At 46.9% G+C, this 18,074-nt stretch overlaps 1 protein-coding gene across 1 annotated transcript in view; it reads left to right on the forward strand.

The window, feature by feature from the left end:
• FDXR (ferredoxin reductase) overlaps positions 1-18,074 on the forward strand; it is a 229,380-nt gene that overhangs the window by 36,157 nt on the left and 175,149 nt on the right. The window contains exon 5 of the mRNA XM_085617083.1: positions 15,552-15,665. Within this exon, the coding sequence (XP_085473209.1) occupies positions 15,552-15,665 (114 nt within the window). The remainder of the gene's footprint in view (positions 1-15,551; positions 15,666-18,074) is intronic.

Genomic DNA, 18,074 nt, shown 5'->3' on the forward strand with positions numbered 1-18,074 from the left:
GCATTAAGAACCAGTATCTCCGTGATGCCATTGTACCATTACATTGCCGCGCCCTCAAGGCCATCTGGGGTGACTACAACTTCTTCTGATGAAGACTATACATGTCTTCAAGGGGTCCCATATATCTCTTGGCCTGGCGGGAGCAATTCTGCATAGTTGAACAACTGTTCTTGCCATGGTGTGAGATCATGTAGCCAGTCATTAAATTTGGGGGCGTGGCCCCGTCCCCACCTGCAAGCCACTTTACATTTAGCAATCAGGAATCCTAATGCCAGATATTTCTTATATACAGTATCGACTTCATCTGTGTACCCTAATAGTGCTGTGTGTGGGGATACCTGAAGTGTTGTGCCAACTATCTGTGCCATTCCGTCAAATACCTGTTGCCAGTATTCAAAGTTTGCAAGGCACTGCCAGGCCAAGTGGAGGAAGCCAGCTCTCTCTCTGCCACACCTAACACATTTGTCGTCGTCCCTGAGCTTGAATTTGTGTAGTTTGACTGGGGTGTAGTATAGTCTATGTAAAAATGGATAATGAATCAGTCGCAGTCGGCTATTGGCTGTAAGGGCTTCTGTCTGCTTGCAGCATAACTCCCACTATTTGTCTGTCAACTATACCCCCAGGTCAGCCTCCCACTCTAAGCGAGATGCCAGTGCACATGGCTTAGTTGCTTTTCGCATTTGGTGGTAGATAAGGGAAGTAACATGTTGAGGTGGTTCAGCTTGTAGAAGCTCATGGAGGGGTGGATGAGTGGAGGGTTCATGTGGAAATGTCGGTAATATCATTTTTACCAAGGAGATCCGCCCTGCCATGGATAGGGGCAGGGCTATCCACCGAGTGATTGATTCCGTAACCCCTTCCAAAGTTTTACCATAGTTGGAGCGTGTTAATTCGTCTTTAATTCCTAGGTTTTTAACCTCCTCTCTACACCATATCAGTGGATAGTCCCGTGCATGTGGTGTGATCCTGTCGGTCAGCGGAAAGATGGCTGATTTGGTCCAGTTGATATTTATACCGGAGTACTCGCCAAATTTAGTTATTTCCCGCAATAGCGGATTTAGGTTATCCTGTGGGTCCTTAAGGTAGAGTGTTATGTCATCCGCGTATAGTGAGATTAAGAGTTGTCTGGACGGGTACACCAGTGCACGTTCCTTATGACGTCGTCTTATTTTTGCAGCTAGCGGCTCTATAGCCAGAACAAATAGAATGGGGGATAAGGGCCAGCCCTGACGTGTGCCTCTAGTGATGGTAAATGGGGTTGAGCGTACCCAGTTATGGAGAACAGTGGCAGTTGGCTGACAATACAGCAATTCTACCCATCCTAGGAATTTGGGGGCATTCCCATGTATCTCAATGTACCCAGGAGATAATCCCATTCCACCGAGTCAAAAGCATTGGTGGGATCACGAAACACTTTGGCACGGTCTGGGTCAATGTCTTGCATGACAGTGAAGGGAGTCCTAAGATTGTGGGATGTTGCTCGCCCTGGGATGAATCCGGATTAATCCGGTAAAACCAATCTATTCATTAATAGGTACAATCTGTTTGACAGGACCTTAGCAAGGATTTTTGTATTGCAATTTATCAGTGAGAGTGGACGGTAAGATTCACATTGGTTTGAAGGCTTGCCAGGTTTAAGTAGGGAAGTGATCATGGCCTCTCCCATCGTGGTCGGGAGCTTATCCTCTTCTCTTGCCTCGTAAAAGTCTGCTTTTAAAATTGCAACAAGTTGAGCTAGGTATGTTTTATAAAATTCAATTGGCAGCCCATCAGATCCCGGCGCTCGGCCTGATTTCATTTGCATAATCACTGCCGTAATCTCATCTTCCTATAGTTCTGCCCCCAAGAATTCCCTCTGTGAATCTCCCAACCAGGCCAGGGCAGTGTCCACGAAGTATGCTGGGAGATCGAGTGGTTGTTGTCTATGTGTTGTGTATAAGGTTTTATAATATGTCGTGAAAGTGCGTAACTGGCTGGAGAGATTTCTGCCTGGCACACCATCTGAGTCCTGAATTTCTGCTACGTAATTAGAGAATTTAGGTTGGTGGACAAGGTCAGCAATTGCTTTCCCTGGGTGGTCTCTCTCTACGTATTTATGCGCTATGTGATATTTACTTCTGAATTTACATTCCAGGTCAGCCGTTTCTTTATATATGCCAACAGTTTATCTCGCAACTTAGCTCTATAGGAGTCTTCATCTGTTTTACTATACAGCCCTTGTTCCAGTGGTTTCATTTCTGCCTCGAGTTGGCTGAGGTGGTTACGGATATCTTTTAAGATGTCCCCTCCCTTAGCTATGTATGACCCCCTGATAGTAACTTTGAATGCCTCCCAGACTGTGGTAATATTAGGCACAGAGTTTGTGTTGCGTTAAAATAAATCTTGGATCTCTTGCCCAATTTCAGCCTTGAAGACAGTGTCTAGCAAATGTAGTGGGTTTAGTCTCCACTTTACGTAGGGAACCTTAACTAGAGGGAAACAACAATATCATCTTCACCGGGGAGTGATCAGAATATGTCCTTGCTAGATGTACCACTGTATCCACCCAGCTCCCCATGCCTTCCAGGACAAACCAATAATCAAGCCTAGACCACGAGAAGTGTACAGCAGAGTAATGTGTGCCTTCCCTGGCCAGAGGATGCAAATATCGCCATGCATCTAGGAGATGGTCGTCGGTGATGATCCCAACTAGTTGTCTTTGCATGGTAGTGTAGTGTTGCATGGTTGGGAGGGACCTATCTAATGGAGGGGACATTGTCGTGTTGAAGTCTCCTGCCCAGAGTAGATACATTGATCCCACTGTAAGTATTTTGCCCCACAGGGTTGGGAAGAAAAGGAGGTCATCTAAATTGGGGCAATAACAGTTCACAATGGTGACTTTCTGGGATGCTAGACGTCCCCACATCAGACAATATCGACCCTTTGGATCCAGTAGTGTGCCACCCAGTACGAATGGCGTGTTCCTTTTAATAGGAATTGCAACGCCTCTCGAGTATGTGGAATAGGATGAAAAACAACGATGTGAGGCCCATCGGGAAGCGAAGTTAGAGGTGGAGGCCGGGTCTAAGTGAGTTTCTTGCAATATAGCAATCTGTATTGGATGCCTTACCAGGTATCCCAACACATGTCACTTTTTACATGGGTTATTCAGCCCCCGGACATTCCATGTTGTGCAACGGAGCTTAGTCTGCATTTTGGAGTCTGTGATCATCCAAGCATCTGATAAACATGGGCCTACTTAATGGAGTCTTGATATCTAAGCAGTGAATCTGTATCGGGTTACAGCATTTAACAATAAACATTCGGTACTGTGTCTGGCAGTTCTCCCATCCCACCACCCACTCCGACTTCCCCAACTTGTCGGGCATACATTCCCACCCCATCCTAATTATTCCTTGAAAACACAACAGTATACCTAACACACTGGCATACATTTCTACCTACGCAGCTATAAAGTGTATAAGTGTGTGAAGGGGGATCACCTGTGAGGGTAGATCTAGGGGGCCCGCGTGTCACCGTAACCCATTGTTGCCCCGCTTGACCGTACTCTAGCACTGAGTGTACATGTGCCTTTTGAACATTTTGTGTAAAGTCAGGAAAGAAGGAAAGGGTAGTATTCTCATATTCTACTACTTTCTTTACCCATGCTAGGTGTAATAGTGTATCTCTATCGCGGCAATTAAGGAATCTCACTATCACCGGGCGCGGTGGTGCTCCGGGAGGAGGTCAAACGCCCAATGATCTATTCACTAACTACTAGGTGTTGAGAGATTGCTTCTTCTCTGAACAGATCACGGATTAGCTTTTCGATGAAATCTTCCATGCAGCCCGTGTTGGTTGTTTCTGAAAGGCCTAGTACCTGCACGTTGTTCCGGTGGGAACACCCCTCCAAGTCTTCATTTTTGGCTGTGATTACTTTTAGTAGCCGGTCCATCTGAGATAGTTGCTCTTTACTACTTTGAGGCGCCATCCTCCAATTCAAAAATTCTGTATTCTGTCTCTGTGATCCAGTGGTCTTTCTTTTCTATCTTGTGTACTATTGTGTCCATGCGAGAATTCATGGCATCTATTTTGGCGTCTATTGAGGTGAGGCTACTTTTCATAGTTAATGATATTGTTTTCCAATCTTCATCCTGACTGTCCGCAGGGGCTCCAGATTCAGAGTGTTCATCCATTTGCATCCGGGTCATTTTCCGCTCCTCAAATGGGATCTTAGTCTGCTTCCCATCGGTCCTGCCCATCTTGCCCCAGAGAAGACGCTTCCGCCCATAGGTTCTATTAAAGAGTTGGAATGTCTGCTGAGATGTAGGACCCAGAGGGGGATTTCTTTGCTTCCCCCCCACCCCGGAACTCACCCAAATCAGATTATCTACTACTCAGTAGGTCATGGATTCTGTACTCAAAGAATAAAGAGAGCCGGTCTGAGGTTTTAGCGTGCAAGGTAGGTTATGATCGTCTCTGCTTTGTGCACCTTGCTTAGATCGGCGTCGCAGGGAGGTCCTCAGCAGAATCACTTCGCCGGGTTTGCCTGGTGCAATCTGCCTCCACTTGAAGGCATTCTTTACTCTCTGGACGAGGGAACAATCGCTGCCAACAAGCGCTGTCCCCCGCTGCTCTGGGCTTAATCTCCGGGATGAGGGGATCTCTGGGAGAGACCAGTAGCACGGTTTTTCTAGCTGTGCCGGCGTGGATAATGATATCAGCTGATCCTGACACTCTCATTGGGGCCAATGCCAGCAGTCTCGATGCCTGGGGGGACGATTGTCCAGACCGCACCACTGTACAAATGCAGGGGGGGGCCTAGGCATCTCAACCCTCCCCCGTGGCGCAGCACCGGATGCAGTCAGGCCGGCACCGCTACCCAGCCCAACGAGTCAGTGAGCAGGATCCAGGCTCTCCCCCCGCTCCAGCAAACTACAGTCAGTGGCGCCCAGCAACCTTATTCATTGTGCTCGGTCCGCAAGTTTCATTGTAGGTAGGCAAGGCGGGAGGCCAAACACCACGGTCTCCGCGCTCTCCTCAGAAGCATGATAGCCTTGGGAGCAGGCCCGGCCCACCACCTCGAGTGCTCCCACCGGGGCCCCCAACAGTCTTCACAACTCCGCTGTCATTGCTGCAATTCAATCTCTCCGATCCTGGGACACACTTCCCACTCCGCTCGGCGCAGGAGAGGCGCTGTCGATATGCTGCACGGTGCGGCCTTCACGCCAGGCAAAGTCACGGATTTTAGTGCAGATGTTCCACTGGCCTCTCGTCTGTACCTCCTCCTTCCGCTGCAGCCTGGTAATCTCTGGTGCGAGTTCGGCTCATCCTAGGGCATTTTTAGGTCGAGGACCGTCCGGTCTGCCGAAGGCAGAACCGGAAGTCGGAGATTTAATGTTTTGGAGAAGAGGGGCTTGAACCCGCCCCTCTTCTCCCCTGTTCTCCATTGGCTGGCCTCTTGAATGCTGGCCAGCCATTGGAGAAGAGGCTTTGTCACTCCGAACAGGCGGTGGTTTTCATGGCGACTCTCATGAATGATTGTTGCGCCCCTTAGGACCACGCTCAAATGCGACCTCTCGATCGCTGCATCTTGCAGCGGTGACCTTCGAACTTCGCTCTCGATCACACCCTCTCCCTTTGGTAACGTTTCAAATACGAACCTCCACTATTATTTTGTTTTCTTCCCTGACGTTTGTCTAGAATTGTATTTATCTTTTGAAAACGGTGTTGTTTTCCGTTCGCTACCATGAACTGACTGTGGTTCAACTGAAAGTTGTACCTTCATTCCAGTGAAGACTGTCTTGCCTTTTGTCACGTGTCCTGCCTTCCTGGAAGCCAAGTCTTCAATTAAAAACAAAATCCAAGCTCGGTCTCGCTTGTCTATGAGGAATTCACGTGCTTTTCTTTAATCCTATTTTCTGGTCTACTGGTTTGTAGTCGCATTATTCTCCGGCTGCAGCGTTTGCAGTATTTCGTTGTGCCCCCCAATTCATGTTTTTAGCGAAGATCAAAAAGCTGTCGACTTTGGCGATTGATTATTTTATGTGCAGAACAGCAAGTTATAGTGTGGTGATTCAGACCTTTTCAAAATCCTGAGGGGGACGAAGTTGTTTTCTACTTGTTTCAATGTACGTAATCTGCAAGTTTCATGCGCATTGTCAAAGCCAATAGGTCTTGGTTTACTGTGCTAACACAGACGGGGTTTGCACCTTAGAGGGAGACAGCAGGAGCGGACGGAGAAGGACATTAGTTTTAAAGCAGCCCTCCTGCAGTTCAATGGGAGACCTCGAATAGAGCCAGAAAGACGCACCCAAAAGCCAGCAGCATTAGGTGAAACTCCTCTGGGACGAATCAAGACACGAGTGACTAAGTCTCAAGCCAATGGCTGAAGGAAGCTGATCAAAGAAAGCCAACCGTTTAAAGGGGAGCCCCAGAGCCCACGCTCTGTATAATATGAGTGGGACTGTTTAGCAGCTCCGCTCTCAAAAGCCATTCCTAAAAACAAAGGGGCATATTATCAAGACAGGCGATAAAATTATCGCCGCTTTAGCGGCAGAAAACTGCCGCTAAAACGGCGATAATGGGCTTGATAATATGCTCCTATGTAATTCCAATTGAAGCTCAGGTTAGATGTGAAGGACATCTAACATGGGCTTCAATTGGAATTCCATAGAGCATATTATCAAGCCCATTATCGCCGTTTTAGCTGCAGTTTTCTGCCGCTAAAGCGGCGATAATTTTATCGCCTGTCTTGATAATATGCCCCCTTGTGTATTGTTAGCAGGAGTCCAGTGTGGGAGAAAAAAAAAACTGCGTCAGCGTAGAGAACTCTTGTTTTTCTGCATTTGCTTTGTGAGTGTTTGAGCTCCTCACATTTTCAATGTCTTCCAGATGACTTGGCAGTCCAGAACATTTAGAGCAGAACAGAAACAAAGTTGTTAGTAAGCTCAGTGAATCACTCTGTTACTACTCTAATAATAGGATTTATCTGCTCCTGGCAATAGTAAGAAGAGAATAATGGTTATTTACCTCGGTGGGTTTGTAGCAGTGTACATAGATGGATTGCTCCCAGCCTTTGGGTCTAAGGGTGAGTTGTATCTGTAGTGGTAAACTTTGCTTTGACGTACCATCTCTGTACCTGTGTTCCTTGTTGGTGATAGCTATATTTTGCTGTCAAATGTATGATGCTGTGGTTTGTTGCATTTTGTGTATTTGCCTTTTTCTAGTATGTTCGCTGTTAGTTTGCCCTTAGTTTTTAGGTCGAAACCTACCAGACAGCCCATCTGTCTGGTTCAAAAACATCTTGCATTCATGCCTAGAACTTACGTAGGAATGGATTCCGCCCATTGCATATGCTTGTTTTCGGTCTTTATTTATTTAGCTTGTTTATCTTGTCTTTGCCCCTCCGGTGGAGCATAGACCCTTTATCACTTCTCTGATTGGCTCTTTCCATTCTTCCACGAGTGCTCTTTTCTGGAAATATATTATTTTTCGTAAAGCTCTCCATGAGAGTCCAGCTGTCTTGCTCATGAGCCTCTCTGCCCAACTCCAGTGCACCACTTATTTTCCTCTCCCTTGTTCATTTCTCTCCCACCGCTTGTTGGCATTTGCTTTCCCCTGCTCTTCTTTTACATTGTGCTTTCTCCCACCTTCTCACCCTCTGTCTCTGTGCTTATGCCCCCACATTCCATGACCATTGCACCCCGCATCCCGCTGATTTGTCGTTTTTTTCCTTATTAATTTTTAAAGCACTTTTGCGATATTTGCTTTGACCCACTGATAACTTTATACTCCAGCTAGAGATTAATAGTGGTGCTACTTTCCTAGAAATCAGTAAGTTTGGAGTATCTGATCTCACAAGGACAGCTTGCTGCCTGTAAATAAATTCTTACGTGTATCCTTCTCTCGCCCCCAGCTGTGCTCCACCTTCTCTCTAGCTCATGTCCTTCTCTCACATACGCCTTCTCTCCATGTTGCTTTGCCCCCACCCGCTTGCCACCTCAACCCGCTCCCTAATTTTTTTAAAAGTGCTTTTAAAAAGAACTCTTTTTGGCACATATTATTTACCAATACATCGCAGATTGGTACATTTTTTTAAAAAAAATGTGTGCCTCATTTTGTAATAGAAATGATTGTGGGGTAGGAGGAGCACTCCTGTACTTATGCTTTAAGCCTATTTAAACTATGGTGCTACAACACTACACTTGCTGTCAACCAAGTGTAAATAAATTGAGAAAACTGCTACAAGTATGTGAACTTGATGGTGTTGTGCACACTTCACTGGGTACTAGAACCCGCGTCTCGTTTGAGACTGCCTCTCGAAACATAAACAATTTGCAACCATTGGTTCGTCACAATTTATATCCAGATAAAATGAAAAAATTGGCAAAACATTTGTCAATTCGTACAACAATACAATTTGTACAATATTCAATACATAAATGGAAATATATGCACAATCCTCATTTCAATTGCTGAGTAATGCAAAAATCAGTCCGTGAAATAATATACGATGGCTCATAAATGCCCGATGCATTTCGGGACGTAACTGTCCCTTCGTCAGGGGCCAACCTAAAACAAAGAACGGTTTGTTATACTCCAATAACTGTCACGTCACATTTTATATACGTCCGGGATAACGTTGCCCAACATGCTTCAGGTGAAAGGCTATCCGATCGTTATCTTATGTGATATCAACTGATTATCTAGTGTGACCTCGTGTCTGTACTCCCAATCGTTCACCAGAACAAAAAGGAAGAGATGGTAAAGCTTGTACTCCTCTGTGCAGCATTCTATCCAAAGTGGAAAGGGAAAGTCACCATGTGCAAACACCATAGAACAGTCCAGAAGTGGTACTAACATATCCAGCAAAACGACCCACGTCAAGTAAACACAGTAGCTAGTCTGTGGTGTAAACCGCTATCGACCCTACGGAGACGCGGGTGGAAGAAAAAGCCGTGTACTGTTTTATGCTCACCAAATAATAGTCCGTGTAACCCGACCTCGATTGTGAAAAACTGTAAAAAATCGTAAGAATCACTGACGTTAATGCTATATCTATGTGTGTGTGTGTGGTTGTGTATATGTGTGTGTGTGTGTGTGGCTGTGTGTGTATGTGGCTCTGTGTATGTATGTGTGGCTCTGTGTAAGTGTGTGTGTCTCTGTGTGTGTGTGTGTGTGTGGGAGGCTCTATATGTGTGTGTCTCTGTGTGTGGCTCTGTGTGGGTGGATTTTTTGTAGGTGGCTCTATGCGTGGGTAGCTCTGTGTGTGGGTAACTCTGTGTGTGTGTGTGTGTGTAGGTGGCTCTATTTGTGTGTGGGTGGCTCTATTTGTGTGTGGGTGGCTCTATTTGTGTGTGGGTGGCTCTATGTGTGTGGGTGGCTCTGTGTGTGTGTGTGTGTGTAGGTGGCTCTATTTGTGTGTGGGTGGCTCTATTTGTGTGTGGGTGGCTCTATTTGTGTGTGGGTGGCTCTGTGTGTGTGGGTGGCTCTGTGTGTGTGGGTGGCTCTGTGTGTGTGGGTGGCTCTGTGTGTGTGAGTGGCTCTGTGTGTGTAGGTGGCTCTATTTGTGTGTGGGTGGCTCTGTGTGTGGGTGCAAATGCAATAGGTCTCGCATTTGAGAGTGATTAAGCTATTGACATTGTAAATAATAATGCCGTTTCTTTAAATGTTTTAAAAACACAAACATAAACAAAAATAATGTCCTGAGCAATGCCAATAGCTCTAACTTTAACAATGCCGAGACCGTTGCATTGTAAATGCTTGTTATCCATGACATCAGGTGATCCACTATGTCTGCGGCGCTCGGTTCTTGCAGTTGGTGCCCTGGAATCGTGGCGAAGGAATAATGCATTTTAACGGGCCCGGACGACACAAGCCTCACTGGTGTGCGGCCATCTTGGTCGTGCGCCACCTAGCCGCCACCCCCCCCCCCCACTTCTGTCATCCCAAAGGTGTGGCAGCTCATTGTCTCTGTCAGCGTGGTTGATCTAAGCGTACATATAGGTTCTACCTGCTCTAGTCTTTCCCTATCATCACTTTTCCTGAATCACTGGATCACAGCTTGACTGCTGCCTGCATTGTGGCTCGTGGAACTTTTTATTCTTTTACTGTGCATTTTCGACATCCGGTCTTACACTGCCTGATGGCATTCTCTGTGACCTACTGGAGATCCTTGCATGGTACAGTATGTAGGTTTTGCAAAACATGCCTTTATCCCTCTGTATTTGGCCTGTACAGTCAATGTCTGAATGTGTGCCAGCATCCCATCTCGACGTACAACATATTCACCTCTCTTTGAAGAGGATTTTTAGGAGGTGCATACTCTGATGGTAGGATTTCTTCCAGGCTTTCACCTCCATGACTTCATCAATAGGATTCGAAATATAAGCATATGTTTGCACAGCTTCTGATTCTCTTAATTTTTTCTTCCCGGACATAAAGGCCACTTGCATTGAAAAAATACCACAAGCCAAATGAGCTGCCACTATGTCATTCGAGGGCTAAAATAAATAATTCTACTGGCTCGAGTAGTGGTGCTGGATTTCAATAACCTAAAGGGGCTAGCTTTTCCCATAGACCTTTTAGCTCCATTTCAAATGAGCACCCTTTTGAGAGTAACAGTGTTTTAATCTGCCATGCATATACGCTATACGAGCCTTTGCAAAACAGGGAAGGGGGTCCTGATGTAGACACATTGTAGGTTAGACCAATGGTGGGTGGCATGTCCCGAGGGTAGTGTGTCGGGTGGGGGGAAAAATAAGAGTATATAAAATAAAACACATAACTTCCTGCAACAAAGCGAAGTCCTCTGTCGTTTTCTCTCCTCGTGGCAGGCTTCCAAGCTACTCCTGGTGCTGCTGTCATGAGAGCAGCACCCTGATTGGAGGGAGAGGCCTCTTCCGGCGCTCTTGAGGGCACTGAATGCCTTCACTTACTCTCAACCCAGCTGTCTTTAGGCAGCTGGGTTGAGAGGTTTAAAGTGTGCATGTCTGGCTAGCCGGCTCAAGATGGCCCGCTAAATAGATATTCACACTTTAAACAAGTGCAAAAGGCAGCCCGCCCTCCTCCCTGCTGCTGCTGCTGTTTGGTGCTGCCCCGTCCTGACACTTCTTTCCGGATGTGATGAAGAAAAATAAAATGCTAATGAATTAGTTTGATTGCCATTTTAATATTCTTCTCTGGGGCATTTCAGTGGGGTTTACGCTCTTCCCCTATAATGGAGGAAATGCCCCTTGATTGGACCTACTGGGTTTCTAGTAGCGCTATGGCTGGTGCATTACTACTGACAGATATATTAGCCAGTAAAGAGGCAACCTTCAGAACGGGTGCCAAGTGCTTTGGCTCTAGAGTTTTCTAACAAGCTCTCTGAGTACCAGCAATCTCTGGCACAGGCTCTGCTGTAGCCAAGGTTGTGGGTCAATCATTTACATCCCAAAAAGTTCTGGTTACTGTAGGAGTTGGCCTCCATGCACACGACTGAAGTCCTTCAGTGTATTTCCCTGTCACTCTCTGGGTGTGGTCTCATGGTAAATTCTCTATGATGGAGTAGTGGGTCACTGGAGGAAGGAATACAAATCTATATTGCCCTGTTTCATCTTCAGAATCCCTCGAATATGAGTCTGTAAGCTTGTGCTTTCTGCAGGCACAAGCATGTCTATGAATCGTTGCACATAGAAGCAGTGTTAATTGCTCACACTCTGCTTGTTTTGCCACCGCATGTGCCTTTCATCCTCTGTTCGGCGTCTAGTTCAGATTTTGGAGTATAGATCTGGCTCATAGCAAAGCCAACCTGTGGATATATTAGGGATAACTAATCCGATTACTCAGGAGGGTATTTTAAAAGGGCCTTTCAATTTTGGAACTCATGTGTGATGGTCAGGGCTTCAAGAAGGTTTTGGCAAGGTAATCTGGGAGACCTGATCCCGACCACCCACCGATACCTTTCCATCCTGTATCTCCCAGTAATGCTGATGGTTTCCGCCCTTATCATTACCCCAGTTCCTACGGGATGATGCAGGGATCCAGGAGTTTCATCCCTCACAGGTACACTTGATGATTCGTTTGGTCCTAGTGAGATGCTCTGGCAGCGGTTCCTCATCACTGTAGAAGCTAGAAGCAGTGGATGAGGCATTCCTAATACACGAGTGCTCTACAGCAGAGGGCTGAACACAAGGATTTCCCCGATCACCAGTACATCGCAGTACTGATGGTTCCTCATCACAGCAGAGAGCTGGACAGAATGATCCGCGAGTTCCAAGTACATTCATAGAACAGGTCAGCAGCACCCTCAGATCAATCAATCAATCCATCACTCACTGCATTTGTAAAGCGCGCTACATACCCGAGAGGGTCTCAAGGCGCTGGGGAGGGGGGGTGCTACTGGTCGAAGAGCCAGGTCTTGAGGAGTCTTCTGAAGGCCAGCAGGTCCTGGGTCTGTCGTAGGATGGTGGGGAGAGTGTTCCAGGTCTTGGCGGCGAGGTAGGAGAAGCATCTGCCGCCGGCGGTGGTTTTTCGGATGCGAGGGACTGTGGCGACTGCGAGGTTGGCTGAGCGGAGGCTTCGGGTGGGGGTGTGGAAGCTGAGTCGGTTGTTGAGGTAGGTGGGTCCGGTGTTGTGCAGTGCTTTGTGTGCGTGGATCAGGAGCTTGAAAGTGATCCTTTTGTTGACGGGGAGCCAGTGCAGGCCTCTCAGGTGGAGTGTTATGTGGCTGTGGCGGGGGACGTCGAGGATGAGTCGGGCCGAGGCGTTCTGGATGCGTTGGAGTCGTCTCAGGAGCTTGTTAGTAGTTCCTGAGTAGAGGGCGTTCCCATAGTCGAATCTGTTGGTGATGAGGGCCTGGGTAACGGTTTTTCACGTGTCGAGGGGGATCCATTTGAAGATCCTGCAGAGCATACGGAGGGTGTTGAAGCAGGACGCGGAGATGGCGTTGACTTGCCTGGTCATGGAGAGAGTGGAGTCGAGGATGACCCCCAGGTTGCGTGCGTGGTCCGTGGGTTCCGGGGCTGTGCCTAGTGACGTGGGCCACCAAGAGTTGTCCCAGGCTGATGGGGTGGGTCCGAGAATGAGGACCTCTGTCTTGTCTGAGTTCAGCTTCAGTCTGCTGTCCTTCATTCAGTCGGCTACGGCCTTCATTCCTCTGTGGAGGTTAGCTTTGGCGGTGTGGGGATCTTCGGTCAGGGATATGATCAGCTGGGTGTCGTCGGCGTAGGAGATGATGTTGAGGTTGTGTTGTCGTGTGACGTGGGCGAGGGGGGCCATGTAGATATTGAACAGCGTCGGGATGAGGAAGGATCCCTGTGGGACGCCGCAGATGATCTCTGTGGTTTTGGAGCAGAAGGGTGGGAGGCGGACGCTCTGGGTTCTGCCGGAGAGGAAGGATGTGGTCCAGGCCAGGGCCTTCTCTTGGATACCGGCGTCATGGAGGCGTGCTGATAGGGTGAGGTGGCAGACGGTGTCAAAGGCTGCTGATAGGTCCAGGAGGATGAGGGCGGCTGTTTCTCCTTTGTCCATCAGGGTCCGGATGTCGTCCGTGGCGGCGATGAGGGCGGACTCGGTGCTGTGGTTGCTGCGAAAACCGGATTGGGAAGGGTCCAGGATGTTGTTAACTTCGAGGTAGCGGGTCAGCTGTTTGTTGACAATCTTCTCGGTCCCTTTTGCAGGGAAAGGGAGCAGGGAGATGGGCCGGAAGTTCTTGAGGTCCTTGGGGTCCGCCTTGTGCTTCTTCAGAAGGGCGTTGATCTTGGCGTGCTTCCAGCTTTCTGGGAAGGTTGCTGTCTCGAAGGAACAGTTGATTGTTTTCCGGAGGTGGGGCGCGATGGTTGCGCTGGCTTTGTTGAAGACGTGGTGAGGGCAGGGGTCCAATGGGGATCCGGAGTGAATGGAGTTCATGGTTTTGATGGTGTCTTCGTCGCTGACGCTGGACCAGACGGTCAGGCGACTGGTGCGAGTGGTAGTCGCAGGGGTGGTGGACTCGGTGGTGGGTGCTGGGGGGGGTCGGCGTTGAAGCTGTCGTGGATGTCGGTGATCTTGCGGTGGAAGAAGGTGGCCAGGGAGTCGCACAGGTCTTGAGATGGCGGGATGTCGTTGGTGTTGGAGCTGGGGTTGGAGAGTTCTTTCACGATGCTGAAGAGCTCTTTGGTGTTGGTTCTTTGTCACAGCAAATGGCTGGACACAGTGACAGCCCCCTCCCCGTCTCAGTTATATTAGAATACTGATGGTTCATCATCACGGCAAAGGACTACACAGTGATCTATGGATCCCCAGTGTATTCAAATATTGATGGTTCCTCCTCCCAGTGGAGCACTGGACATAGTGTTTCTTGGGCCCCTTATACATTAATGTATTAATGATTCCTCATCACATCACAGGGCTGAACACAATGATGCACGAGTACACACTAACATCACAATGACTATATTTGTGTTCCTGGTGGTCCTTGTATAGGCCCTATCCTTTAGTGCTAGAATGTTGCATTTTTGTGGACTTTTCGTGATCGCATAATATTAAGTTTGCCTGGTTAGGTGTGCACTACCTGGAATCTCTATGCTGAGTGTCATTTATTAGAACTTGTTCAGGCAGGTTATCTCGTCGGTGTGTCTCAACAGCCATTTTTTTCAATGTATTTGAATGATCTAGGGGCACGCCTCTCTCATCGTGCTGTCTTACCATGGTGTATATGCAAAGATTTCTGGAGTGTTCTTGTGGCGTTACCTGGTTTGACTCCTGGTTTCTGTTATTAAATTGTTCATTAACTGGATCTTGATAAATGTGTGAAGAGTTTCTGTGTGATTATCTGATCAAGTAATTATTGAAGTGCTTTCGCCTACCTGTTTATCTGTAACTATTGAATGGCTCTTGGAGAGTTGTGTAAGACGGGGCGGCATTATTTATTTTTTGAGCTGTCTTATTTTGATGCCTCAGTCTTACCACCTGTGACTTTGACATGACAGTGAGGTGTGAGGTGTGACAGTGATGTGTGTCTGTACAACTGTAATGAGTAACCATTGAATAGTTAATGGTATTCTCTCTCTCTCTCTCGTTTTATTTGATATACCTTTCTTTCCCAGGCAACATTCTCATCAGAAACTTGTATTTGTTGTGTCTTGAATCTGTATCGCATCTTTGATTTTGCAATCACTGTGTATATATAGCGTTACTACTGCAGTTTTGCTTTTTCATGGCATAGTAATGCAACTGTTACTTTTACCGAAGCCCATTTTACTGAATTTATCATGTTCGCAAGGATGAAGGACTGAGTCCTCTCTGCCAGGAGTTGCATCCCATCTGTGCCTTCACATTACATCCACGGCTCAGCATGGATTGCTTAACAAGTTGAGCTTTCTTGCTAGCTTTAGTAATGTGAATTTGTTGTGTAGCTGCTTCTTCAGCCATTAGTGCTTCTAGCAGCCACATTATGTAGGTAATGGGTAATACATTTGTGTGCAGTGCCATCTCTCACAAGTATATGTTAAATTGTACAGCTGCCTTTTTTCAGGAATAAGTTTTGGTTTCTGCGTTGTGAAGTTGTCTCATCGGTGACGGCTATGTGATCTTGTGCCTTCCAACAGAGCTATGGTGCAGAGGATAACCGACTCCTTGGGATTCCTGGAGAGGACCTTCCTGGAGTGTATTCGGCTCGCTCGTTCGTTGGGTGGTACAATGGCCTGCCGGAGAACCAATCTGTGAGTTGTTTTCCTATTCTCTGCATAGATGTGTCTGCAAGAGTGCCATGGACTAACTGATCATCCTGACATTGAGCATGTAGAACTTGTCTTCTCTCAGGAATGTAGCCAGTTTCCATTATTGCATCTGTGCACAGACTAACCAAGCGTTGGTCTGTTTATTCTAGGAATATGGTTGAGTAGTCTCTGCTTGTGAATTTGAGCAGCAGTAAGGAATTCTTTAAGGTTGAGTTGCCACCAGCGATGTGATGAACACTTGTTTTATTAAACCTATTTATTCAGTGCCTACTAAGTCACAGCGTTCAAGTGGTTTACACAACTGCAAAAGTCTAAAGAGGAAAAATGATGTGCACAGAATAATTATAAATCGCATTTATATACACTCCATTAGCCAGCCAAATAGTAAGAAAACAGATGGTCATCACATTTGACACCTAAAGTGGAAATAGGGATGGGAGCAGCCAGATTCATTAGAAATGAGCTCCACATTGCTGTAGCGCTGCTGCAGCAGCCCCGTGAAGGATTCAGGTAAGATTTTCTTTTAAGTGAAAATTTATTCTGTTTAGCCAAAGTATATTTTGAGTGCGGCCCTCCAGAATTTTTTTTATATAAACCATGCCTTTGCTTATGGACCGTCCACATGTGTTTTCTAAACAACAAAACAATAACTATACAGATGCACTCCAGCGCCTAAAAGTGCAGTTGGTGGCGTGGGCCACTTTACAATGACCATCCAGTGAATTGAAACAAGCTCTTCCTGCAGCCCTGTTTTATTAGTAACCAGTGAGCTCTTTATGACGTGTTCCTGTTTTTTAAAAACTATCTCTGGGGTGGGGAGGGGGGTGAGAATCAGTGAGTTAAGGGCAGCTGCAACACAGTTTTTGTGTGACCTGTCAAGGCAATGGAGAGGGTGGAGGGGATTTCTGACTAACCTCTAACATCAGGTTGGGACACATTGATCTCAGTGCTCATTTTGTTTCCTTGTAGGCACTTGTGTGCCGTTTTAGTGGAGGTGCCTGGCTCTGGGTTCCATATTTGGAGGGCTGCAGTCTACATGTTTTATTGATTTTATTGTTTGTAGTTTTCCCACATTTAATTTAATTAGTGTTTACTTTACCATACTGGTAGATTTTTAGTTGCCCTCATCTTTATCGTTGCACGTGCTGAGTAGCGCTGTCACTCTCAATCATGGTCACACCCCCACATGACGGGCTATTTAAACGGCCCTCTGCGCATCCGTGCAGCCGGTGCGCCACCAGCATGCCGATGGCAAGGCCATTTGTGCTCATCCGCACCCGGATACGCCAAGCGCCAAAACCCCTGCTTGTTTCCCTTCAGGATTAGCATCACTATTGAAATATTCAAAGGAGGAATTAATTGCATTTAATACAATAGGTAAGAGTACCAGTTGTGCTATCCTTGAGCCACACCTTGGCCCCAATCGGTGTTCCTTCTGTAAGCTCCCTCTCTCCAACCTACACATTCTGTAAGGCTTCATACATCCTCACAAGCAGCTACAACTCCCGATAATCTTAAACTGACTTTAATCACTGCCAAAGAACCTTACCACAAACCATCTGTTATGTCTAAGAGAATTAAAAGGTACATTCCATTTCTAACAGTTAGTAAGATAAACCACAGGGCTCTTATCTCACTGGGTGATCAGCAAAGCAAAAGACTAAGGACTATAAGAATATTTCTATTGGATGATATGTTGTTTTGTTTATTGTAAACCTCGTGGAAGCTGTGGTTTTGTTGTGGGAACGTTTTTAAGTGTTCTCTGTGCTGTTGGTTGAGCAGTAAAGCTAAAGGGAAGCATAATAGGAGTCTCCGCCTTGTAACATAGAATTCAGTTGAGCAGTGCCTTAACAGAGCAGTAACAGGCGCTTGGTAATACAGTGTGGAGGACACCAGAGCAGGGGCTCCAAGAGAAGTGAAAATGTTTTGTAGTGAAACCCTCTGTATATTCTAGGATCAGTAGTCTGTTGTACCTGCTGCTCAGCCAGTGTGAGTGTGGTGTGGAATGTTGGTGTGGATGATGCTGTGGAATGTTGGATGAGTGGAGTTTGTCAGTTGGGAGAATGGGCTGAGCAGCAGGAAGGCTGCTCCTGGTGGGGCTCCCAGTATCTTTATCTTTTTACCATGGAACTAGACCCCGTCTTCATTACAACATTTTGGCGATGATTTTTATAAAAAAAGACCTGCGTGTGCAACTTTAATGGACTGGTCCTATGAGCCTGAAGTAACTGTAACTGAAGAAGAGTAACTTGAAGAAACTCCTCCCGTAACTAGGTTTGGCACAGCTAACTGGCACCTCGAGCCCCACCAGTGACCTCAAGACCGGTCGGCCCCAACCACGGTTTGCCAATTCATGCTGTGTCCTCCTCTGGAGTCGAGCTGTGTTGTGTA

Source organism: Triturus cristatus, chromosome 7, assembly GCF_964204655.1.
Source record: "Triturus cristatus chromosome 7, aTriCri1.1, whole genome shotgun sequence".
Classification (NCBI taxonomy): Eukaryota; Metazoa; Chordata; class Amphibia; order Caudata; family Salamandridae; genus Triturus; species Triturus cristatus.